The sequence below is a fragment of the Neoarius graeffei genome, chromosome 11 (assembly GCF_027579695.1).
Source record: "Neoarius graeffei isolate fNeoGra1 chromosome 11, fNeoGra1.pri, whole genome shotgun sequence".
NCBI lineage: Eukaryota > Metazoa > Chordata > Actinopteri > Siluriformes > Ariidae > Neoarius > Neoarius graeffei.
Window position 1 is genome coordinate 54,143,505 of NC_083579.1, and position 26,485 is coordinate 54,169,989.

Here is a 26,485-nt window from a genome sequence, read left to right on the forward strand (position 1 = left end):
CTAATGCCCCCTCATACCATCACAGATGCTGGCTTCTGAATTGTGCACTGATAACAAGATGGATGGTCCCTCTCCTCTTTAGCTTGGAGGACGTGGTGTCAATGATTTCTAAAAAGAATTTCTACTTTTGATTCATCAGACCTCGGGAAAATTTTCCACTGCACCTCATAAAAGAGCTCAGGCCCAGAGAAGGTGGCAGTGTTTCTGGATATTGTTTATATTTGGTTTTAACTTGCATTTGTGGATTCAGTAATGAACTGTTTTCACAGGTGATGGTTTTCTGAAATGTTCCTGAGCCCATGCAGTGATTTAAACTACAGACACATGTCTGCTTTTAATGCAATGTCGCCTGTGGGCCTGAAGATCACAGGCATCCAGTGTCAGTTTTCGGCCTTGTCTCTTGCATACAGAGATTTCTCCAGATTCTCTGAATCCATCCATTATCTGTAGCCGCTTATCCTGTTCTACAGGGTCGCAGGCAAGCTGGAGCCTATCCCAGCTGACTATGGGTGAGAGGCGGGGTACGCCCTGGACAAGTCGCCAGGTCATCGCAGGGCTGACACACAGAGACAAACGACCATTCACACTCACATTCACACCTACGGTCAATTTAGAGCCACCGATTAACCTAACCTGCATGTCTTTGGACTGTGGGGGAAACCGGAGCACATGGGGAAAACATGCAAACTCCATGCAGAAAGGCCCTCGCTGGCTGCTAGGCTCGAACCCAGGACCTTCTTGCTGTGAGGCAATAATGCTAACCACTCCACCACCGTGCTGCCCCGATTCTCTGAATCATTAAATGATATTATGCACCATAGATGATGTCTCATCTCATCTCATTATCTCTAACCGCTTTATCCTGTTCTACAGGGTCGCAGGCAAGCTGGAGCCCATCCCAGCTGACTACGGACGAAAGGCGGGGTACACCCTGGACAAGTCTCCAGGTCATTGCAGGGCTGACACACAGAGACAAACGACCATTCACACTCGCATTCACACCTACAGTCAATTTAGAGCCACCAATTAGCCTAACCTGCATGTCTTTGGACTGTGGGGGAAACCGGAGCACATGGTGAAAACATGCAAACTCCATGCAGAAAGGCCCTCGCCGGCCGCTGGGCTCGAACCCAGGACCTTCTTGCTGTGAGACAATAATGCTAACCACTCCACCACCGTGCTGCCCCGATTCTCTGAATCATTAAACGATATTATGTACCATAGATAATGTGAGCCACAAATTCTTTGTAATTTTACATTGAGGAACATTATTCTTAAATTATTGCACTGTTTACCCAATCTTTCACAGAGCAGTGAACCCCTCCCCATCTTTACTTCTGAAAGACTCAGCCTCTCTGGGATGCTCTTTTTATACTCAATCATGTTACTGACCTGTTGCCAATTCACCAAATTAGATTTTTTTTTTTTAGCATTACACAACTTTTTCAGTCTTTTGTTGCACCTGTCCCAACTTTTCTGAAGTATATTGCTGACATCAAATTCAAAATAAGTATATATTTTTCATAATACAATAAAATGTCTGTCTCAACATTTGATATGTTGTCTCTGTACTATTTTCAATGAAATACAGGGCTTCCATTATTTGCCAATTATTGCATTCTGTTTTTTACGTTTTACACAGCATCCCAACTTTTTTTGGAATTGGGGTTGCATGTCTATTTTTCCAAATTTGCATCTTTTAGATTCCTACTTTTTTATATTCTATTTATATTCCTACTTTCGTCTATTTTTCAATTCTTTTATCTTACCTGGTCAAGCACCAGCCACCAAAGCACTGTCCTTGTACGTGAGGACGTACTGACGCCTTTTGAATTCTGATTCTAATTCTGATGATGATATCATAATTATTTAACTTTGTAAACAGCACACACATTTGATTTAACTTACCCCATAAAGTGTTCGGGTTATGTCTGAATTATTGCTCCTTGAAAATATTGTGCTAAACGAATGCTCAATTCTCCGCTCCAGGCCTGGAAGTGCTTGTGTAGATATTTGCTGTTGCCTAGCAACAGTGGGGCGTTACCCAAAGCTAAGTCTTCCTTGTAGATTACGTCATATTAACCTGTGTCGAATTTTTTTTTTCCTCAGGAAAAAAAGGGTTATGCAGTGTGTATATATATATATATTTTTTTTTTAAATTAAATAAATAAATAAATAAATAAATAGCTCAATCTCATATTAACATAGAGGCATTTGAACAAGACTTTTTTTGACACCAACATTGTGACCATTTTCAGGCGTGTGATCAGATTGGATAGTTTTTTACTCACAGAGCGGTTTTGCAAACACCAGCCAATTAGAAAATAGACTGCTGGACGCTACGAGCCAATCCCTGAGCTGGAGGCGGGATTTTGTCGAAAAACGGTGGGAAAAACACTTTTGTCAAGTCCAGAGCTTCAGTCTGATCCCACTTCCGCAGTTGTGCTCCTGTTTCTGGCTCGCCAGCGGGCTGTGCTGTGTGGAGCCGTGTACCTGCTTCAGCTCAGTCATGAGAAAGGAAAAACAACTGGGCGTCAGTACTGCTGTGTGTGTCCATGTGTGCAATGGAGTCATACTGCTTGGATTTACTGAATGTGTTTGTTTAAGCGGCTTGACTCGGAGTTGTTTGAAGTGAGATAGCTACTGTAGTGTGAGCTAGCTAGCGGTAGTTAGCTGTCCAGTGGCTGGTGTTCACGACCTGCTCCACTACTCCCCAGCCCGGGTTTAATATCATCACAGGGGACAAAGGGGTGGTAAAGCTGGACAGGTAGCCCCATGATGAATCGCTTCCGAAAGTGGCTGTATAAGCCAAAGGTAAGTGTGACACAAACCTGGGGCAGTAAATTACATCACGCCTGTATCTTTGCTAACAGTGCAGCTGGATTAGCTATATTATAAGCTTTGCTGTTTTATTATTTTGTCTTCATGTCTACTGACATATGTTTTTACCATTTAGGTTAAAAAAAAAAACCAAAACCCTGAGTAACTAACTTCTTCTGTGTCCTCACAGACCTGGAAGGTTGTTCTGCTTTTACGCCAAAATGACTCATTCGCCTTTATTTATATGTAGGAAAAACACAACATTCAGTAGGTTAGTGGAGTTCTGCTTGAGAGGTGTTTACAGGCTCCTCAGTCCCACTCTAGTGTCCTGTAAATTCCTCATCAGCAAACTGTGTCCTGTTCTCTTCAGTTCATCCTCAGCACTACAGTACACACAGGTCTGTCCTGTCAGTGTCACACATCCTGACTGTGCAGTGCTTACAAGATCATGGATATTCCTTTTACTACTCGTGCATGTCCACATAAAAGTGAAAGGTAAGATGTATAATTGTGGGCGGTAAAGAGAGCATCTGGACTTGCTTGAAGATTCTTGAAGACGTTTCACTTCTCATCCGGAAGGCTTCTTCAGTGCTGTCAAGAACCTTTCGGATGAGAGGTGAAACGTCTTCAAGCAAGTCCAGTTGCTCTCTTTACCACCCACAGTTTACTATGACCTGGATGACTGAGGATCTTCACAGACATGTAAGATGTATGGATTGGAGACCGTACCCTTAACGAAGAGACAGGAGGCAAAGTTGAGGATGTTAAGGTTTGCGATTGGAGTGACAAGGTTGGACAGGATAAGGGACAGCGCATGTGGAGAGCTTGGGAATTAAGCTAAGAGAGATGAGACTGAGATGGTATGGGCACATCCTGAGAAGAGATGCAGAGCATGTTGGAAGGAGAATGTTGAGGATGGAGCTGCCAGGCACAGGAAAACGAGGAAGGCCAAAGAGGAGATACATGGATGCGGTGAGAGAGGATATGAAAGTGGCAGGTGTGGTAGAGAAGGATGCGGAAGACAGGGAGCAATGGAGACGAAAGATCCGCTGTGGCGACCCCTAATCAGGAGCAGCCAGAAGAAGAAGAAGAGTGTCGTGCATGTCCTTGTCTGCGTTATCTTATTGTAATGTGTAATGTCTATGGCCACAACAAGCACTCCACAACAACAACAAAACTTCACAGATCCTTCAGTACAGATGATCATAATCCAATTATTCAAATCTTAGACCTTTTTTTTTTTAAATGTGTACAGCGAGATCAATGGCTTCAGTGCACTTTGTCAATAAAGCCTGCTTGTGGTTCTTAATAATAAAGCAAGGATCATTTTAATAAAGTACAGTTAATCCCACAGTCGCTGAAGTAGGCTCTTCTTGTGGGGGAAAAAATATGGAAACTAAAGGCCCTTTTTCCAGTCCCAAAAAGAAAACTAATTCAGAAAACATTTAAGAAAAGTGTAGAGGTGTTGATGGACGATGCATGACACTGGTTCTCTCTCTGTTGCTTTCAGATGTTCCCCTTTTTTTTTTTTTTTGTCCTATGCATTGTCTCATACGCATTGTCTCATACACATTAAATATCTTTTAATCATCTGATGAATGACCTTATAACATAGACTTGTTTATTTTGAGGTTACTTGCTATGTGGAAACAGGTCAAGGAAAGGGCAAGAGTCCTGTACTGTTCCAGCACATGGATTACACACAGTCATCTTTGTCTCCAAATCAGAAAATAACAGCTACATGTCATGACCATCCTAAGCATGAATGAGAACCTTATCTCATTACTTATTTAATTACTTACTCTCAGGCAGTCATCCAAGGCGTCTTGTTTGACTAGAATGTAAATATGAGGTGAGATCAAAGACACATTTCGTCAGTTATTCATTAACATGAAGATTAAAGAATACACACATGAAATGAGATAAATCGGTGTTGAACTTCATAATAGTCAGAGCAGTGCCATTCTGACTATTAACGTTTTGTGACCATTCTTGGCGTGAATGAGAAATGAGATCAGTTGGTGTTGACCTTCATAATTCAGGCAAATGGATGTTTCTGCAGAATCTTCTTGCTCTTCGTTACCAAGGGTGCCAGTAATTCAGCGTCTGACTGTAGATCTAATGCTCTGGAGTTTTGATGAAAATTGTTTTAGCGAGAACTCCTGTTCTAGTAATTGGTTAATTAAAGGCTGTGAATTTGTTACATGTGCAAGCATGCAGGAGCTTGCTATTAGAGTGCTGACTTGGATGGATGTCACTATTTTTGCTTAAACTTCCTGCTTAAGTAGAATCCCGTAAAAGAATTTGCATCACATCCCAAGAATAGACTTGTAGAGAATGACCTCATCGTAGCATTACATCAGGAACGTTTTGCCGATTGGTATTTCTGAGGGGCATCTTGTTGAAGCTTGAACAGTGTAATGGCTCACCAGAGTTCCAGTAGGAGTTCAGAGTGCAGTAACGTACCCCTTACCATCAGCACTGATTTAATTTTAGCACAGTCTTCTAACTGGTGAATTTTCAATGTCTGGCACAATTCAATAAAGCTTTGGGTGAGTCTTTATGTTTGTCTGTATTGCGTAGCCTAATTTGCTCTGACTTTGCATCTCCGTGATATGATATCCTTCTAACAGCACTGTTCTGACTAACCATGTGTCGTGCAACTTACTAGAAATAAGAACATGATACCAGGATAAAAAGGCAACAAGCCTTACTCTTCAAGTCTCCATTAACCTTTATTGGGTCAATATTTCAACAGTCCAATAGTCCAGGTTTATTGACCGGCCCTGGAGTTGTTTGCTTGAGATCAGAAGTTATTCTCAAGCTATTTTTGTGTACTGAATAGCTTTAAAACTGTGATGTGTGATAAAGCTAACAAAAAAGCAGCAACCTTAGAATGACTGTTGGTCAGTCACATTAGAAAATAAATCAACTACAAATTTGCTAAGTCTTTCGTGTCACTAGCAGGCTGAGGTGTATGTAATTATACAGTATTTGCTTGTAATGTAAGGTATTCACTCTAGGAGATAACAAATGATGAAATGTGACTTTCCCTCTGTGAATCCTGTGCTAAGCATGCGTTTTCTTTAGTTAATCCACTTGAAAGAAAAGCAGTCATTCTTTGGTGGTTAAATCTGCTAAAGTATATATTTGCTGAGTGAGCATGGCAGAGCTAGGGGATCTGCTGGGTGGGCAAATCAGCTTAACCTCTCCACACCAGTGTGTGTGCCAAACATGTGCCATAACCAAGACCAGTTCATATGCAGCTTACAAATGCAGTTCTAAATATACAGTGCTCAGCGTAAATGAGTCCACCCCCTTTGAAAAGGAACATTTTAAACAATAGCTCAATGAACACAAACAATTTCCAAAATGTTGACAAGTTTAATATAACATCTGTTTAACTTATAACGTGAAAGTAAGATTACAGGAATAATATAAACTTAGATTGCACATTTTTTTTCAGTTTTACTCAAATTAGGGTGGTGCAAAAATGAGTACACCCCACAACAAAAACTACTACATCTAGTACTTTGTATGGCCTCCATGATTTTTAATGACCGCACCAAGTCTTCTAGGCATGGAATGAACAAGTTGGCGACATTTTGCAACATCAATCTTTTTCCATTCTTCAACAATGACCTCTTTTAGTGGCTGGATGGAGAGTGATGCTCAACTTGTCTCTTCAGAATTCCCCATAGGTGTTCGATTGGGTTCAGATCAGGAGACATACTTGGCCACTGAATCACTTTCACCCTGTTCTTCTTCGGAAATCCAACAGTGGCCTTAGATGTGTGTTTAGTCATGTTGGAAAAGTGCACGGAGTGATGGTAGCATCTTCTCTTTCAGTATAGAGCAATACATCTGTGAATTCATGATGCCGTCAATGAAATGCAGCTCCGCGACACCAGCAGCACTCATGCGGCCCCACATAAGGACACCGCCACCACCATGTTTCACTGTAGGCACCATGCATTTTTCTTTGTATTCCTCACCTTTGCGACACCATACAGTTTTGAAGCCATCGGTTCCAAAAACATTTATCTTGGTCTCATCACTCCAGAGTATAGAGTCCCAGTAGTCTTCATCTTTGTCAGCATGGGCCCTGGCAAACTCTAGGTGGGCTTTTTTGTGCCTGGGCTTTAGGAGAGGCTTCTTTCGTGGACGGCATCCATGCATGCCATTTCTCTGCAGTGTACGCCGTATTGCGTCACGGGAAATAGTCGTCCCAGTTTGGCTTTCTACTTCTTTAGATAACTGCAGTGAACTTGCATGCTGATTTTCTTTAACCCTTCTCATCAGAAGACGCTCCTGTCGAGGTGTTAACTTCCGTGGACGACCTGGACGTCTCTGTGAGATGGTTGCAGTTCCATCTTTCTTAAATTTTTGTACCACTTTTGCTACAGTATTCTGACTGATAAGTAAAGCTTTGCTGATCTTCTCGTAGCCTTCACCTTTGTGGTGTAAAGAAATTATTTTCTTTGGGGAATTCCGAAGAGACAAGTTGAGCATCACTCTCCATCCAGTCACTAAAAGAGGTCATTGCTGAAGAATGGAAAAAGATTGATGTTGCAAAATGTCGCCAACTTGTTCATTCCATGCCGAGAAGACTTGGTGCTGTCATTAAAAATCATGGAGGCCATACAAAGTACTAGATGTAGTAGTTTTTGTTGTGGGGTGTACTCATTTTTGCACCACCCTAATTTGAGTAAAACTGAAAAATGTGTAATCGAAGTTATATGATTAACCTTACTTTCACGTTATAAGTTAAACAGATGTTATATTAAACTTTGTCTTGTCAACATTTTGGAAATTGTGTTCATTGAGATATTTAAAATGTTACTTTTCAAAGGGGGTGGACTCATTTACGCTGAGCACTGTACAAATGCTGTTGCTCTCCTTGTGAGAAAAATACCAGATCCAAACATTGCGAACAATTATGCCAAAAATATCAGTGTGTCAGTCTCTAGGTGATCATAAACTTTTCCTGAGCGCTTCTTTTGATTTCGTAATCTGCGCCTGAATGAATCAGTGACCCTAATAGCAGAGCACAGAAAACCATAATAATAGGAACAGCATATCATAAAGCCTTATGGTTAGTGTGAGGCACAGCGATGTGGAAAGATTGTTGGAATCCTCTCTGGAACGTGCCCCTCCCAAACTTTCGATGCACTGCCTGGAGAATGTTCTTTGTGGCATGTGGAATGTAGCAAAAGAAGGCCAAAGGGCTGAATGTGGTTCAATACACTTTTTGATTCCAGTTTTGGTATCATTTCCTACCATCGTACAGCAGCCTGTATTTCTTTCTGGTCACATTTTTTTTGACTGAGTGGGTGGCCTTCAACTCCTCAAGAATGTTGAGCACTATAATACAATTACTGAGCAATGGACAGTGGTCACTGTTCATGCAAATACATGCACAGACATCCAAGTAGCTCAGTTTTCCATTCAATGCTTCATGACAATCTGTCTTCCTGTTATGTGGTGCAGAGGTCGGACCCTCAGCTACTTGCCCAGTTTTACTATGCAGATGAAGAGCTGAATCAGGTGGCCTCAGAGCTGGATAGTCTGGATGGCAGGAAGGATCCTCAGAGATGCACGCTGCTCGTCAACCAGTTCCGCTCATGCCAGGTCCAGTGTCCCATCTGTTTCTGGCTGCAGGAGGCTCACTGTAGTGTTTATGTAAAATCAGTGTTAACATAAGACATACAGTGGTGCTTGAAAGTTTGTGAACCCTTTAGAATTTTCTATATTTCTGCAGAAATAGGACCTAAAACATCAGATTTTCGCACGAGTCCTAAAAGTAGATAAAGAGAACCCAGTTAAACAAATGGGACAAAAATATTATTATACTTGTTCATTTATTTATTGAGGAAAATGATCCAATATTACACATCTGTGAGTGGCAAAAGTATGTGAATCTCTAGGATTAGCAGTTAATTTGAAGGTGAAATTAGTCAGGTGTTTTCAATCAATGGGATGACAATCGGGTGTGAGTGGGCACCCTGTTTTATTTAAAGAACAGGGATCTATCAAAGTCTGATCTTCACAACACATGTTTGAGGAAGTGTATCATGGCACGAGCAAAGGAGATTTCTGAGGACCTCAGAAAAAGCGTTGTTGATGCTCATCAGGCTGGAAAAGGTTATAAAACCATCTCTCAAGAGTTTGTACTCCACCAATCCACAGTCAGACAGATTGTGTACAAATGGAGGAAATTCAAGACCATTGTTACCCTCCCCAGGAGTGGTCGACCAATAAGATCACTCCAAGAGCAAGGCGTGTAATAGTCAGTGAGGTCACAAAGGACCCCAGGGTAACTTCTAAGCAACTGAAGGCCTCTCTCACATTGGCTAATGTTCATGAGTCCACCATCAGGAGAACACTGAACAACAATGGTGTGCATGGCAGGGTTGCCAGGAGAAAGCCACTGCTCTCCAAAAAGAGCATTACTGCTCGTCTGCAGTTTGCTAAAGATCACGTGGACAAGCCAGAAGGCTATTGGAAAAATGTTTTGTGGACGGATGAGACCAAAATAGAACTTTTTGGTTTAAATGAGAAGCGTTATGTTTGGAGAAAGGAAAACACTGCATTCCAGCATAAGAATCTTATCCCATCTGTGAAACATGGTGGTGGTAGTATCATGGTTTGGGCCTGTTTTGCTGCATCTGGGCCAGGACGTTTTGCCATCATTGATGGAACAATTACCAGCGAATTCTAAAGGAAAATGTCAGGACATCTGTCCATGAACTGAATCTCAAGAGAAGGTGGGTCATGCAGCAAGACAACGACCCTAAGCACACAAGTCGTTCTACCAAAGAATGGTTAAAGAAGAATAAAGTTAATGTTTTGGAATGGCCAAGTCAAAGTCCTGACCTTAATCCAATCAAAATGTTGTTGAAGGACCTGAAGCGAGCAGTTCATGTGAGGAAACCCACCCACCAACATCCCAGAGTTGAAACTGTTCTGTACGGAGGAATGGGCTAAAATTCCTCCAAGCCAGTGTGCGGGACTGATCAATAGTTACTGGAAACGTTTAGTTGCAGTTATTGCTGCACAAGGGGGTCACACCAGATACTGAAAGCAAAGGTTCACATACTTTTGCCACTCACAGATATGTAATATTGGATCATTTTCCTCAATAAATAAACGACCAAGTATAATAATATTTTTGTCTCATTTGTTTAACTGGGTTCTCTTTATCTACTTTTAAGACTTGTGTGAAAATCTGATGATGTTTTAGGTCTTGTCTGTGAAGATTCTCAATCATCCAGGTCATAGTAAACTGTGGGTGGTAGAAATGGGCAACTGGACTTGCTTGAAAATTCTTGAAAACGTTTCACCTCTCGTCCAAAAGGCTTCCTCAGTTCTGTCTGACTAATAGGGAGTATCTTCTCCTGGATCAGAATCAGAATTCTGATGACCAGCTCATCTAAGGCCAAGTTTATATTAGACCGTATCAGCGGATCATCAGATTAACGTTTTTAAAATGATTAGTGTGCACACAGCAACACCAATACACGATTTGCGTGCACACAGCAACACCAATACACGGATACGCTCGGCTCCGCAGGCATCCTGCGCTCCAAATCACTCCGCCCTGAACAGCGAGTGCCCTCTGGAAGGTGCGCACTCCGGCCCTGCGCAGCTCACAGAGCGCGCGAGTGAAGCGCACGAGCAGTGATTCGGGACCGAGCCGCTGTGTGTGTGATCCCAGTGCATGTCGGGCATGCGCGTCACTTACCACTTGCAAGTGGAAGGATGGCAAGCCTAAAGACAATCATAACTACACAATGGGCAGTATTTGCATCAGTATTTGCAGTATTTTCATACTTTTATACTCTTTAATGAAAGGTGATACAAGGCGGAAGTCCGCGCCGTTTTTCAGCAGTCGCGTCACATGACCAACGCCAGCGAATCAGGAAGGTGGATGTCACAGTGACGTTGTCCAATGACGACGCCAGCTAGAGCTCAGCACAGCGTATCCGCGTATTCTCAATGTTTACACAGCACCGGACCAGACACGATCTAGATTGAATACGTGGACCCTGGCGGATTCCCGTTTCCCGGCGTTTCCAGGCAGTTTAATGTAAACGGACAGTGCATCCGCGAAGAAAACGAGACAGATACGGTCTAATGTAAACTTGGCCTTAGATGAGCTGGTCATCAGAATTCTGATTCTGATTCTGATCCAGGAGAAGATAAATATCTGATACTCCCTATTAGTCAGACAGAACTGAGGAAGCCTTTTGGACGAGAGGTGAAACGTTTTCAAGAATTTTCAAGCAAGTCCAGTTGCCCATTTCTACCACCCACAGTTGTTTTAGGTCATATGTATGCAGAAATATAGAAAATTCTAAAGGGTTCACAAACTTTCAAGCACCACTGTACACTCGGTAACTTCATTATAACTATGCTGACTTTTTGTGTGTTCCTTTTACTCTTTTGCAGGACAATGTGCTGAATATCATAAACCAGATCATGGATGAGTGTATACCAGAAGACCGAGCAAACAGAGACTTCTGTGTGAAATTTCCGGAAGAGATCCGCCATGACAACCTTGCAGGACAGCTATGGTTTGGGGCAGAGGTACTTTCAAGTGATGTGATGATTCTTTGCTCCTCTTTTGTTTTGAACATCTGCTGTCCTAAGATGTTATATTTTTATCCCCCGCTGGCTGAAAGGCCCGAAAGGGGATTGTCATGGTGATGTCCGTCCATCTGTCTGTCCCTCTCTCCCGGGAAGGGTGCTCAACCTTCCAAAATCAACTCCTCTCTCAATTTGTGGATGAATTTCACCAAACTTGGCAAAAAGCTTTGTTATATGACAATTCTACGCATATTGACATTTCGTTTAATTTGGGCAGATTTTACCAGAGTTATGCCCTTGATTATTGGCAAACTTGTACTTTGGCAATTTCATCAAGGTGTGCTTGCTTTCTGAAATCAACTTCCCTCACAATTTTTATCCCCCGCTGGCCGAAAGGCCCAAAGTAAAATTATGTCGTGGCGATGTCTGTCCATCTGTCCCGGGAAGGGTACTCACCTTCTGAAATTAACTCCCCTCACAATTTTTGGAAGAATTTCACGAAACTCGACAGGATTCTTTGTTATATGTCGGTAATACACATTGCAATTGTGTTTAATTCAGTCGCATTTTACCAGAGTTGTGGCATAGTTGCCAGTGGGGGATATTGTGCTCTCAGAGCACTCTTGTTTATCTATACTCTAAACTTGCTCATTAACGCACTAAAATGTCTGTAAAGTGAACTGGAACCATTTTTGAAAGTTGCATTTAATTAAAATTAGCTGAATGAGTTGCAGTGCCTGCTGTGGGGTAGCCGTAGTGCCATTACTCAACATTGTAAGTTGTGCTTCTTTCAGTGAATAGCACTTTTAAAACACTGGTTCTCTGTCCAGTGTCTAGCAGCAGGCTCAATCATCATGAACAGGGAGATCGAGAGTATGGCGATGCGTCCACTGGCCAAAGACTTGACACGCAGTCTGGAGGAGGTGCGCAACATCACCCGTGACCAAGCGCTGCGAGACCTCAACTTCTACACAGAGCGCATGAGGGAGGCACTGCGCCAGTTCGACAGCCTTTTTGCTGAGTTTGAGCTCAGGTACACATTGTTCCACTGATTTAATATTATATTATAATAACATTGTGTCTACCACAACACAATTGAATTCTTGAATCTAATTGGTAGGAGGTGTTGATTAAATTTTCTATGAAAACAGATTGTTCAAATAAAATTCATAACACAGATTTGCATGAAAGCACTATTTCTCATTCGACTCGGCTCCAGTGCTTCTATGGTGGACGAGCTACATAATCCTAACCCACTACAGTATTTCCCCTAAGTTTACTGGTTGGGGTGCTGGATGAGGATGGTAACCTTTCAGGACCCCTCCCTGTGGCTCCTATTACAGAGCATTTGGACCTGAACAAACAGTTAAAGGAGTCATATTTAAGTCTTCGCATTTATTTTAGAACAATAATTAGAACAATTTTTACAGTAGAACTGCACTGTGTGGGCTTTTTTTTTACCCAAATATTATGGTAGAGGAAACACTGGACTAATGAATGGATTTTTTTTTTTTTAAAAAGGCACGTAATCATTCGTATGTTCCAGTTTTCTATAAGAAGCTGTTTTTTACATTTCAAGAAGGAATCTCGGCTGTCAGCATGTTTTAAGTTTTCGTTACAAAAGAGTCTATGACCGAGGACTTTGCACTTCTTAGTTTCTTGGTAACATGACAAGCTGTGTGTTTTTTGGCTTAAAGAGTACTTTTCACAAAATAAATAGAAAACTGTTAAAGTACAGCATGCAATTTCTTAAGTAAAAAAAAAAAGTAACAGCAATTTGCTGTGGTATAAAAGGAGTAAAAGACTTCATGCTGTTATTAATAGTTCTGTCATTAATACTTATGTAAATACTTCGGGTTGGTAACAGCATCCCAGAGTTGATTATTGTCCTATAACAGCGATTGTAATTGGTATTATAATTGTCCATGTTTTTGTCAGTATTGTGGGGTAATTTATCTGTTTCTTGCTGGTTATGTTGTATTACAGTTATGTATCAGCCATGGTGCCTGTAAAGTCTCCTAAAGAGTACTACGTCCAGCAGGAGGTCATTGTGCTCTTCTGTGAGACTGTAGAGAGGTGAGTGACGGATAGCTAAATCAATGTTTTAGTTACAAAGTCACACACATCTTAATATTTTTGCCTTTCATATTTAACCTATTCTACTTGTGAAACTTTCTAAGCAAACATGGATAACCAGGCTTTGGCTGGAAATGTGCAAAAGTGTTTATTGCTGTTGTGGTCGGTTCGGCTTTGTTTTGAGAAAAATTTAAACGATCAGGCAGTACATGGTTCACACCCGGTGTTCTATTTGAATCCAGTAATTTTGAATGTAATATCTATTTCAAGGGCCCTAAAGCTTGGCTATCTCACACAAGACATGATTGATGATTATGAACCTGCTCTCATGTTTACAATCCCCCGACTAGCTATTGTATGGTAAGTGATTTGTCTTTTCCGGTAACTACCATTTATTTAAAAATTTTTTTTTCCTCCCACAATTCCAGATGAATGATTAAACTGAACAATCCCTTTATATTTAATTCAGAAAAATTGTTTCTGATTTCTGTTCATTTTGTTCATGATGTTAGTGGACTTGTTGTGTATCCTGATGGACCGCTTAACCTGGAAAACAAGCCAGAAGACATGTCCGAACTCTTTCGACCTTTTCGCACATTACTGAAGAAAATTAGGTATGGGTGTTCAGTGTTTTCCAACCAATACAAAACCAAACAGGTTTTAACCCCCTTGGATATTATTAAGCTACAGTAATTGCAATCCGAGCCCCGGGGCCGGCGAGGGCCTTTCTGTGTGGAGTTTGCATGTTCTCCCCGTGTCCGCGTGGGTTTCCTCCGGGTGCTCCGGTTTCCCCCACAGTCCAAAGACATGCAGGTTAGGTTAACTGGTGACTCTAAATTGACCGTAGGTGTGAATGTGAGTGTGAATGGTTGTCTGTGTCTATGTGTCAGCCCTGTGTTGACCTGGCGACTTGTCCAGGGTGTACCCCGCCTTTCGCCCGTAGTCAGCTGGGATAGGCTCCAGCTTGCCTGCGACCCTGTAGAAGGATAAAGTGGCTAGAGATAATGAGTGAGTAATTGCAATCCTGTATTTGTAACTATGTACTGGCTAACCTACATAGTACATAGTTATTTGAGTGTAGCTTTCTTCTGTTGCATAGCCTTTTAATAAGATGTTTGCGAGAGCTAGACTAGCTGTTCTCATAGTGCTAATAACAGTGTGGTTTATAAGGCTCAGTGGTTAGCCACTTGTTTTCATCACAGTATAGCACAACATAATTTAAAATTATGTTTTTGTGGTGTTGATGCAGGGACCTGTTGCAGACTCTGACAGAAGAGGAGTTAACAACCCTGGAGAGGAATCTGTGTATCTCACAGGATGGAGAGTTTCCTGGAGACCCCATCTCCTCTACACCGGAGTCTGCTACCTCTAGCAACTCCAAGAGTCAGGTGGAGGAGTCGCAGAAAAGAGAAGAGCAAAAGGAAGTGGAGAGGGTGACAGAGCTGGCTCTGTGTTCCTCTCAGCGTGAGGAGGAGGATGCTTGGGAGAAACCCCAGGAACAGCAGGAGGTCCTAAGTGAAGGAGAGGAGGAAACTGAAGTGGACCTGGCATGTTCCATGCAGTATGACGAAGAGGAGATTGAGCAGCTCAACATGATGGTACACCGTGTTGGTGACCACATGTCCACACTGCTCTCACCCCCAAGCCAGAGGCCATCTCCAGCTTATTATCGCCGAAAAAAACAGCCCAGCGTGGACGGATCTAGTGTGCGCTCCAGCCTAGGGGACTCGAGCACACCCTCAAGCACTGAAAACTCTCCTCAACGAGCTCCTGCCCCCCAACACGAGGAAGATGAGCGGGTCTTCTTCATGGACGACTTGGAAAGCATGGGCAGTGGTGGAGATGTTGAAACTAGCTCAGGGGAACGCCGTCAGGGACGACGAGTCTCTCCCATCGTAAACCTCAAATCCCTCAAGCCCATCAGGCCAGAGCCTACAAGTGACTCCACCTCCAATGGATGGATGACGGCCTGTCAATCAAATGAGGAGTTTGATCAGAGCAGCCAGGATAAACTGTGCCTTTCTTCTGGACCTGCAGGAACCTCAGAAACATTACCACTTGTGAATGGCTGGGAAGGGCAGCTGGATGGTGAGGAAGGGGAAGGGGGGGAGCCAGCAGAGGTCATTGCTCACCGAACAGGCGGGATGAAACTTTCAGCCACTGTGATCTTTAACCCACGCTCACCAAACCAACCTGAGTTGGTGGTTTTGTCACGCTCAACCGAGGGAACTGCTCACCGCCTGCTCAACTCTTGTGTGTGCTGCACTGCTGGATGTGTCGATGCCCATGATGACCCCACTTCCACAGATACCACCACAGGAGATGGGAATTTAGAGTTTAGCAAGTGCAAGCTTGCCATCACAAGCACTGTTATCCAGTCAGCAATGGATGCCTGTGGCACAGGGAAGGGGGATACCCCTATGCCCATCCCACCTCCACCTGGCCAACAACAACTGAGGGAGGAGGATGAGGACCAAGCGAGAGGAAGGCTTCCTCATGCCCCCTGTTGTGAGAAGTGCCTTGCCAATAGCTCCAAGCTGTCCCCACACAGAGACACTGGAGAGAATGCATCAAGAGATGGATACCCCTATCAGGAAAGAGCCAGCCGAGTAATGGCTAGCTCAGCAGCAAAGGAGAAACAGCCCAAAGAAGACGGCAAAAATGGCTCCAGGTTTGTGTCTTTGTTATGAGAGAGGCAGCACAAGAAGGACAGGCAGAGATTTATTCTTCCTTTATATTTTTATTTAATTTATCTTTTTTTTTGTTTGTTTCCCTGTATTTTAATACTGTTGCTTTCTGCCTTTTTTTTTATTTTAAAATTCAATATTGAATCCGTATTCAGTTGTTTTTGTATTATTTTCCTTTGCTCCTCCCACTCCATCTATTCCTTGAATGGTGGGCTGCAGTTTACAAGGATCCCCCCTCAGTTCAGGCAGCAGCAGTGATTGTGAGAGTGTGTCTGTCACCACATGCAGTCTGTCCAGTTCATGCAGCCCCAGGTAAATTAAAATAGTTTTTGGCCCAAAGTGCAATGTTGACAAAACCTTAATTTTTAGTTCATCACCGTCTCGTGTTTTGGACTAATATGCTACAGAATGTTTGTGGGTTTGAAAGTGCGGTTGTAAGTGTAACTGTACCATGTTTTATTATATGTGTGGTCTACACTTTCGCAGAACACGTCCATTTTTGCCCTGTAGGCTTATATTTCTTCTCTCTGTGTCTCTCCATTCAACCATTCTATCAGTAGTTTGACCACCAGCTCTGAGATGTCTGAGGAGCTCGATCACCAGGAGCTTCAGCTGGCCCTGCAGGCTTCTAAACTGGTTTCTCACAACAAAATACGTGCACGCTTCCATAGCAGTAGTGACCTCATCCATCGTCTTTTTGTCTGCATATCAGGTAAGTGCTCGCTTTGAATTTAATCATTGACATTTGTACTTGTATGGTGTATCCTATTTAAGTAAATTATTTTGGGTAAAAGTGTCAGCCAAATGACTAATTGTAAATAAAACTTACAGATAATAAAGTTGAAGGTCAAATAGGTTTTTCAAAATTAGAATTGTACTGATGAAAGCTTGGTATATAGTGTTTTTTCATATTATAGCTGTTGTGTAAGGTCTGGTCTTACATTTTGTGTTCACAGGCCATTCTAATGTTCACTGTACATAAATCATTGGGCACGTAGCCTGATCTAACGATAAAAACTTTGTGACAGCTCAGAGTCTACATGAGATGGCAAGGATGAGTGTCTATTTTTAATTATTCAATATTTGGGATAAGAAAAGCGTTCACCCTATCATCCAGAGATTGTGAGTTACATGTTTAACACCTCTAAATCTAAATATCAGGAGATGAAATTCTGATGTCGTATCATATTCATCATTTGTCTCCAACTCAGTGTAAAGCAAAAACAATAGAGTTGGCTGTTCCAGTACTGTTGGAGGGGACTATGGATATTTTTCAAATACTTGTTCAAATTCAAAATTTGACTAAAATGCCCATTCCCTACAGTGGTGCTTGAAAGTTTGTGAACCCCTTTAGAATTTTCTATGTTTCTGCATAAATATGACCGAAAACAACATCAGATTTTCACACAAGTCCTACAAGTAGATAAAGAGAACCCAGTTAAACGAATGAGACAAAAATATTATACTTGGTCATTTATTTATTGAGGAAAATGATCCAATATTACATATCTGTGAGTGGCAAAAGTATGTGAACCTCTAGGATTAGCAGTTAATTTGAAGGTGAAATTCGAGTCAGGTGTTTTCAATCAATGGGATGACAATCAGGTGTGAGTGGGCACCCTGTTTTATTTAAAGAACAGGGATCTATCAAAGTCTGATCTTCACAACACGTGTTTGTGGAAGTGTATCATGGCAAGAACAAAGGAGATTTCTGAGGACCTCAGAAAAAGCGTTGTTGATGCTCATCAGGCTGGAAAAGGTTACAAAACCATCTCTAAAGAGTTTGGACTCCACCAATCCGCAGTCAGACAGATTGTGTCCAAATGGAGGAAATTCAAGACCATTGTTACCCTCCCCAGGAGTGGTCGACCAACAAAGATCACTCCAAGAGCAAGGCGTGTAATAATCGGCAAGGTCACAAAGGACCCCAGGGTAACTTCTAAGCAACTGAAGGCCTCTCTCACATTGGTTAATGTTCATGAGTCCACCATCAGAACACTGAACAACAGTGGTGTGCATGGCAGGGTTGCAAGGAGAAAGCCACTGCTCTCCAAAAAGAACATTTGTTGCTCATCTGCAGTTTGCTAAAGATCACGTGGACACACCAGAAGGCTATTAGAAAAATGTTTTGTGGATGGATGAGACCAAAATAGAACTTTTTGGTTTAAATGAGAAGCGTTATGTTTGGAGAAAGGAAAACACTGCATTCCAGCATAAGAATCTTATCCCATCTGTGAAACATGGTGGTGGTAGTATCATGGTTTGGGCCTGTTTTGCTGCATCTGGGCCAGGACGGCTTGCCATCATTGATGGAACAATTACCAGCGAATTCTAAAGGAAAATGTCAGGACATCTGTCCATGAACTGAATCTCAAGACAAGGTGAGTCATGCAGCAAGACAGTGACCTTAAGTATACAAGTCGTTCAGAAGAAAGTTAATGTTTTGGAATGGCCAAATCAAAGTCCTGACCTTAATCCAATCGAAATGTTGTGGAAGGACCTGAAGCAAGCAGTTCATGTGAGGAAACCCACCAACATCCCAGAGTTGAAGCTGTTCTGTACGGAGGAATGGGCTAAAATTCCTCCAAGCAGGACTGATCAACAGTTACCGGAAACATTTAGTTGCAGTTATTGCTGCACAAGGGGGTCACACCAGATACTGAAAGCAAAAGTTCACATTCTTTTTGCCACTCAGATATGTAATAATGGATCATTTTCCTCAATAAATAAATGACCAAGTATAATATTTTTGTCTCATTTGTTTAGCTGGGTTCTCTTTATCTACTTGTTTGAAAATCTGATGACGTTTTAGGTCCTATTTCTGCAGAAATATAGAAAATTCTAAAGGGCTTACAAATTTTCTCTTTAACTTTTTTTATTGGATTTTTTCATTCAAATACAATAATGCACAAAAAAACAAACAACAAAGAAAAAAAACCTTCCATTAACAGCTTATAGGTCCTCCCATTCGGTCACAATGCAACAATTCTGTCTTGTTCAGTTGTCATGACTATAATTTCTAGTGGTATCATCCTTACCCCTTCTGTAAATTCCATTTCTCCCATTTCCTTTCAAACTGTTCCTCCCTCATTCTCAAGGTATGTGTGAACCTCTCCATATCATAAATCTCCTCCACAATGCTCAGCCACTGATCTCTAGTTGGGGGGTCTGCCTTATACCAGGCCCTTGAATTGCCTTCCTGCTAGCCACCAATAATACTTTCACCAGGTATTTATCTTCCCCTTGTACCCCCTCTTGTGGGATGTTCCCCAGATATAATACCAAACAAGTCTTAGGTATCTCATATCCTAGAATCTCCCTCAGCACACTCCAGACTCCCTCCCAGTATCCCTCCATCTTTTGACATTTCCAAAATACATGTGTATGGTCTGCCTCCACTTGGCCACACAACCTCCAACATGATTTCTGATCTGGTGTGTATCTCCCCTTAATCTTTGGCGTTATGAAAAACCTTATAATGTTCTTCCACCCAAATTCTCGCCATACCCTGGAGCTAGTGGCTGAGTGTTGAACCTTGCACACTTTATACCAGTCATCTTCTGTTATTTCTATTCCAAGCTCTTTTTCCCATTTTTCTTTAATATAGACAGTTGAATTATCCCCACTGGCACCTATAGCTTGGTATAGAGCTGAGATTACTCTACATTTTCTCCCTTCATATGCATTTATCATTATTTTAATAATCATATTCTGTTCTTTGGGTTCTTCTAACTTTATTTCCTTTAAATAATAATCCTTCACCTGAAAATATCGAAAAAGTTCGTTTGCCTCCGCATAAAATTTCTCCCTTAAAGCCTGAAAACTCTGCATTTCCCCCTCTCAACTAGTGTGCATATTGCTGTAATACTCCTATATGCCCATCTCTCAAAGCCCCAATCACTAATTCCTGGTTTGAATCTCTTGTCATGGGTTATCCACCTCAGAATCTTTGCTTCAGTCTGTAGTCCATACTTTCTCACTACCAAGTACCAAATCCCCAATGTGAATTTAGTTATTGGGTCCAACAATCCCTCTTCCCTCTTAAACAATTCCCTATCAGTTATTAATATTTGTACTGGGCTAGCCTCTACCTTCATTTCTATATCCTTCCATCTAGCTACATATTCTCTATTACACCAACAAGTTACAGCCCTAAGCTGTGCAGCATAGAAGTAGTCTTGCAGATTCGGTACCGCCATGCCCCCTTTGTCCTTGGGGAGCGGGTTCACAAATTTTCAAGTGCCACTGTATTTAGTACAAGAAGCAGTAATACAGTCTTGGTGCTCTTCATTGTTCATTAATCTCTATACTCTTACTGGGAACCAGATCAAACCTGGTGTTGTTGCATACTACATTAATTTAACATGCACCGTGTGGACACCTAACCATCCAACAGATGGGCTTATTGAACACCCCTTTCCAAACGCGCGCACACACACACACACACACCCTTGCTGTTATAATAACCTCCACTCTTCCGGGAAGTGTTTTCACTAAATTTTGGAGCATGACTGTGGGGATTTGCCCCTTCAGCCACAAGAGAATTATTGAGGTCAGGCTAAAAGGCCTGGTGTACAGTTGGGATTCCAGTTCATCCCAAAGGTGTTCTGTCAGGTTGAGGTCAGGGCTCTGTGCAGGCGAGATTCCACTCCAGCCTTGGCAAACCCTATCATCATAGACTGTGCACTGTCATGCTGAAATGGGTTTTAGTTTCAGTTCATAGATTTCTATAGCAAATGTAATGGGGTTCATGCAAATCAGTCATTCACTTCTTCTAGCTTGTCCCACTTGTGTGTGGGGTCGCTGCCATGTGGACTCTGTTGATCCACAGATCATATTAATTTGAGCATAGGTTTTTTTGGGGCTTTTTTTTTTCACCTTTATTATTGGATAGGACAGTGTAGAGACAGGAAATGAGCGGGAGAGAGAGACGGGGAGGGATCGGGAAATGACCTCGGGTCGGAATCAAACCCGGGTCCCCGGACGCTCTTCCTGCCACAACCCTCCCATATCTGGGCTTAGGAAACAACCATTCGCACACACATTCACAATTTAGAGTAGCTAGTTAACCTAACTGCATGCCTGTGTGGGGGGGAAACCGGAGGAAACCCACATGGACATGGGGAGAACATGCAAACTCCACACAGAAAGGCTCTCACCAGCCACTGGGCTTGAACCCAGAACCTTCTTGCTGTGAGGCGACCGTGATAACCACTGCACCACCATGCCACCCAGATTCCTCCAAATCAGTAAACCACTTTTTTTTTTTTTTAAATGATGGTTCACTCCCCCCCCCCCCCCCCTTTTTTTTTTCTTTCTCTTTCCTCTCCTTTGTCTGTCTGCTTACCTTGTCTTCAGGTGTAGCTGATCAGTTGCAAACAAATTATGCAAGTGACCTGAGGAGCATCCTGAAGACACTTTTTGAGGTTATGGCAACAAAATGTGAGCAAGGGGACAACGAGAAGCAGAAAAAAGGTGAGCGAGCATCAGAATGAATAAAACCTTATCTGGGTTATGTACCTCATATCACTATGATTTATTAACTGATCTTTTCATTGCAGGACCGAGAGTAGGAAGCGCTGGATTAGAAGATTGTGCCCTTTGTCAAGAGACCATGACCTCATCGGAACTCGCAGCAAAGGCACGGAACGGCCAGTTCGAAGGTCGGTAGTGTGTAATAATCTTCCACCCATCTTCGTGCGTAAGAGGATATTACAGTAGAGTACGAAAGTCTTCCACCGTCGGGAGCCATTGTATTTCATCAGTAATGAAAAAACAATACCAATACATTTTTCTTTGATTTGGATTGCTTCAGTGTGAAATTATGTATTCTTAACTCGATATGTATTCTGTATGTTTTTAAAAATCTCACATTTAACCTTATCTTTAATTATAAATCAAATTCATACACGTGAGGACCTGCAGTTAGGATTAACATTACTATAACAATGAAAACTGGCAAGTACTGTGCAAGTTTAATTAGTGGCTAATATTATATCAGTATGGTAGCTGAACTGCATCTCTCTTATGTTTAGCTCACGTGGTTTATAGTTTATTATTATATATTTTTTTCCTTCCTAGACCCTCCTGAGTGGGTTCCAGATGAAGCCTGTAACTCCTGCATCGCCTGTAAAGCTCCTTTCACGGTCATCCGGAGGAAGCACCACTGTAGGAGCTGTGGAAAGGTACAGTACCACGCACCAGTCATGACGCCCACTCCTACTATGTATTGTTGAACACCTGCATCAAGCTTGATATGTTATGCATAAACGATGCATGTGATGTATAGAGTCTGTGTATGAGCACTGTGTGAGCTCTGTCCTGTCTATTGTAGATCTTCTGCTCCCGCTGCTCTTCACACTCGGCCCCATTACCCCGCTATGGTCAGATGAAGCCTGTGAGAGTGTGCACTCACTGCTACATGTTTCACGTCACACCTTTCTACAGTGACAGGACTAGTGTTTGACTGCATTGCTGCCTTGCACCACCATTACACATGGACACAAGCACATTTACCATGCAGAGAGACGGGAACGTTTAGCAAAAGATGCGCACACCTTTTTATTTTTTCAAGTAAACTGGTCGAGTTTGTGCATGTGCACAGACATATTTATTTAACCTAAAAAAATATACATGTAAATCTGGATACACTACAATATTGGAGATGCAACCCAGAGCAAATAACAAATTAGCTTTGAAGTACTGATTCATAAAGTATCTAAAGTTAATAAACGCTTATTATCAAGCACATTAAGAAATGACGCCAAAGTATTTGCTGTAATTTTCTTAAATAGAGCATGAAGTGATTTGACGGAAGTGAATCGTGATCAGAGGTCCAGTCTTAGGAATTCTCTTTCAGTGATTAGTTAGTTTTTCAAATGTTATTAGTCTTTTTTGCGAATGGGGATTTAATAGTGTTCGAAGTTCAATAGGGCTCAGATTCATTGCTGAATGTAAACCGTGACGAACACGTGAGCAACTGTGACAAGTATAACGACAATAATATTAACATTATTTGCACCATTGATTGTCAATATGTGGTCATCATAACATACTGAAGAATTCTTTTTATTACTATTCAGAAAGTTTTATTTAAGAAAAGATGCTGCTCTCTGTAATATAAAAGTGAGGCTTTAGAATATGGAATGGCTGAAAACAATGTATATACAGTATGCTGAAGTGGTTATGTATCTAATAAATAAGATTCTTCTTTTATGCTTTGAATAGCAATGAATGTGTAACCATATAGATGCGCTTTTTTTTCTATTAGTATTTACAAAACTGGAAAATAATTGCCTTTCACAGCAGTGTCTGATCCCTCAGCTACTCTCTTAGACAAGTCTTTCCTGCCTTTCCTCCAAAAACTTAGTACAATCTGGGATATTTTTTTAGTGTAATCACATGGATTTTGAGCTTTTGCATGCTTCTTAGCAGTTCCTGAGGTGATCACTTCTCTAAGCACACTCATTTGCCCCAATTAAAAAACAGACGTGGGAAAACATGATTTGATTTGGGCATTACACAGTGCTGTAAATCTCTGAGCACTACTTTTGGTAGAAGTGAACAGTCCACCCCCTACCTCATCTGTTCAGCAGATTTCCTCTCAGTATTTTACCATTTAACCTCAGCCGTCTGACTTCCAAAAAAAAAAAAACTTTACAATTATGTGCTTTAAGACACCACTTCATTGCCCCAGCATTTAGTGTCTTTATAATTTCCACATTTTCTTTTTCTAACTAATGGGAAAATGCACTTTTTTACTTTTTGTGCTTGACTCTTTAGCTGTCAAATATAATCATAATTGTCATTATCAGCAAGCTGTTACAATCTTATGTCCATAATTAATTTTATTAGATCTTTACATATGGAATTTGCTATATGTATTCTTCTTTAGTGTAAATACACAGGTGATTTTATAGAAAATTGTGCACTGATTTGGTCGAGGAATATCGAGAAATAATCTGAAATCACTTCGAGTGTCTCGGCAAAATGGCGGCCAATCGTTTTGTCACTTTAATTGAGAGAGAATTACAAATTATGAGAGAAAATGCTGTTTCTAAAAGCACTAAAGATGCTACGAAGTTTGCTCTAAAACTATTCAAGTGTAAGGTGGAATTGAGCTTTTTTATTTATTTCAAAACAAAGTATTTTATGTGAGTCGGCATAGATAAGTGACAAGTATGCGTGCATTACATTAGCATGCTGCTTTTGAAGTTTGAAATAAATTATATATTTTTTTTGAATATGATTTTTTTTTTTTAACATAATCACCTGTGTATTTTTACTGAAACAATTATCTACTTAAGGCTCAGTGAATATCAGTGAATGATTGTTCATAAGTTAACTGTCTATAAATTACAATGCTATCCATGTTTATCCCATTGGTTCTGAACAAAACTAATTTTTTGTTTGCAAACACTTTACTTTGAGAGCATTCCTTTATAAGAAACTTTTTTTTTTTTTTAAATTCTAGTTCATACAGTTGCCTTCTTGTTCTTCACTCTTTAAGAGTTTACCTCATTGCCTATACCTCTGTGCTTATATAAAGCTTTGAGATTTGACCAAGTTACAGAAGTGGGAACACACTAGGATATTAGTATTCACATCAGTGTTTCAGATTCTGTTAACAATTCCACATTATATTTGAGATTTAATACGCCTAATTCTGTAATGCTTACGTAACGTTAACAGTACATATGCTCACTATAAACAGCCCACATTAGCTCTTGAATTTGTCCTGCTATTTTAGACATCATTTCTGGTATCCTCAATGTTTGAGGTCCTCTAAGAGCAGTACTCGGTGTACGTAGTACATCAGTGTCTGCTAACTCAAAGCTTTAAAATGTAGTACCTCTCAACTGCTCAGTCCTTATGCTTATATTATTTTATTAGTTATTAATTTTCATTTTTTGTTGTTCCCACGCACGGGCAACCAGTTGTCTGCTAATGGAGTCCATGGGAACAAACTGTTGCTAAAATATTGCATACAGTTGTTTGTGTTGCAACTATGGCATTAGGAAGCTTATGTTTTCTAGACTCAAAGATGTAAAAGACTGCACATTTAAAACTCTTTTGATAACCGTATACTAGGTTCCCTTATGATATTGCTTCCTTTCGAATGTTAATGCTGCGCTTCAGGACTATGACTGTATTTTGCCATGATGCTAGGGAACAGTTAATCTTTCAAGATTTAAACACTTAAATTTAAAAATGCAAACCAACAACAAAAGTTGAGATCTTCCCATGGTAGGCTTTTTTTTTCCCCTTTGCAAATCTAGCTATTGACCTGGTGTGTAAAAAGTTTTTTAAATTTTACCTGCCACCAATCCTCAGGCCTCAATAATTGTGCAGTTCTTTTGCATTTCAAGTAAAAAAAAAAATTATTTTACAAAGAACAAAAATGATAATATATAAATGTACAAATAAGGGTTTTTTTTCCTGTATAAATGATCTCTGAGAATTGTACACCATATTTATTCAAAGCTTGTTTTTATTTTATAATGGCTGTTTCAATTCAATAAGACATAAAGGAGAGCTTTTCAAAGTCTTAAATTGAGTATTTGTCATGCAAATGAAAGTAATAAATGACATTTTTCCTTTAAAAAATAAGCTTGTCCTTTTTTTCCCCATCCTGTATCAGTTTGGGGATGTTCATTATTATATACATTTGAGGAGGTCATGCTGTGTTCGGTTGAAAACTTGGTTTGAAATTGTGTTTATCGCTCCTGTTAAGTTCTCATCTTGTAATTTCTCTTTTACACAAAGTGATTTGGCTGTTTGTGTTGCTTTGAAAATGACTATTTTTTCCCCCCCATATGAACACACCATATAATTTCATCTTCATTAATGTCTACTTGACTAAACATTTAACCATAAAAATGGCCCAGTAGAAACTATAAATCTCTGATGTTGAAAAAATGCTATTGGTATGAGGACATGAAACGTGCTGGGTGCTGCACATAACTGACTTGACAGCATGGTGGTTTGGTACAGCATGCTATCTCTGGTTGTCATGGTAACATTTGTTGTATCTGCATTGGCAAAGGTCTTCAGTATCTAAAAATAAACGCTGTTTCATTACAAGCACAGAGCCACTGCAGAAGGATGCCTGTTACAGACATGCTGGAGATATTTGCTTCATTGGTGTGCTGATTGAAGGAGGTGCCAGTGAAATGACTGACCTCTGTGGTTCAGATACAGAACGAGTATGCGTCAAGGAAAGAGTGAAAACAGTCAGCACCAGTAAGTCTTCTCTAGTAGGTTAGTGATGGTTTTTTTTGCTGAATTGGTTTCTGCATGCTCTCGGTATTGAT

At 41.0% G+C, this 26,485-nt stretch overlaps 1 protein-coding gene across 6 annotated transcripts; it reads left to right on the top strand.

Annotated features, from left to right (window-relative positions):
• The first annotated feature begins 2,426 nt into the window (after positions 1-2,426).
• On the top strand, positions 2,427-26,346 carry zfyve28 (zinc finger, FYVE domain containing 28). 6 transcript variants are annotated; one of them, XM_060934211.1, is made up of 15 exons: positions 2,427-2,814; positions 8,311-8,451; positions 11,272-11,409; positions 12,240-12,442; positions 13,396-13,485; positions 13,756-13,845; positions 13,998-14,099; positions 14,735-16,156; positions 16,392-16,484; positions 16,730-16,884; positions 21,531-21,647; positions 21,734-21,835; positions 22,254-22,357; positions 22,507-22,569; positions 26,262-26,346. In XM_060934211.1, the coding sequence occupies exons 1-15, from the start codon at positions 2,776-2,778 to the stop codon at positions 26,322-26,324; spliced, it is 2,922 nt and encodes a 973-aa protein (XP_060790194.1). In that variant the 5' UTR covers positions 2,427-2,775; the 3' UTR covers positions 26,325-26,346. The 6 variants fall into 6 exon arrangements, 4 of the variants coding, with proteins under 4 accessions (XP_060790194.1, XP_060790192.1, XP_060790193.1 ...); XM_060934209.1 differs by lacking the exon at positions 26,262-26,346 and having other exon boundaries at positions 22,507-25,558; XM_060934210.1 differs by lacking the exon at positions 26,262-26,346 and having other exon boundaries at positions 16,733-16,884; positions 22,507-25,558.
• The last annotated feature ends 139 nt before the right edge of the window (positions 26,347-26,485 follow it).

What these genes read in the sequence shown, in the direction of transcription:
- zfyve28 (XM_060934209.1), top strand. Translation starts at nt 2,776, where the DNA reads ATGATGAATCGCTTCCGAAAGTGGCTGTATAAGCCAAAG. An exon ending in AGTGGCTGTATAAGCCAAAG is followed by an intron (nt 2,815 to 8,310) that starts GTAAGTGTGACA and finishes TATGTGGTGCAG; the next exon opens with AGGTCGGACCCTCAGCTACT. An exon ending in ACTGTAGGAGCTGTGGAAAG is followed by an intron (nt 22,358 to 22,506) that starts GTACAGTACCAC and finishes TGTCTATTGTAG; the next exon opens with ATCTTCTGCTCCCGCTGCTC.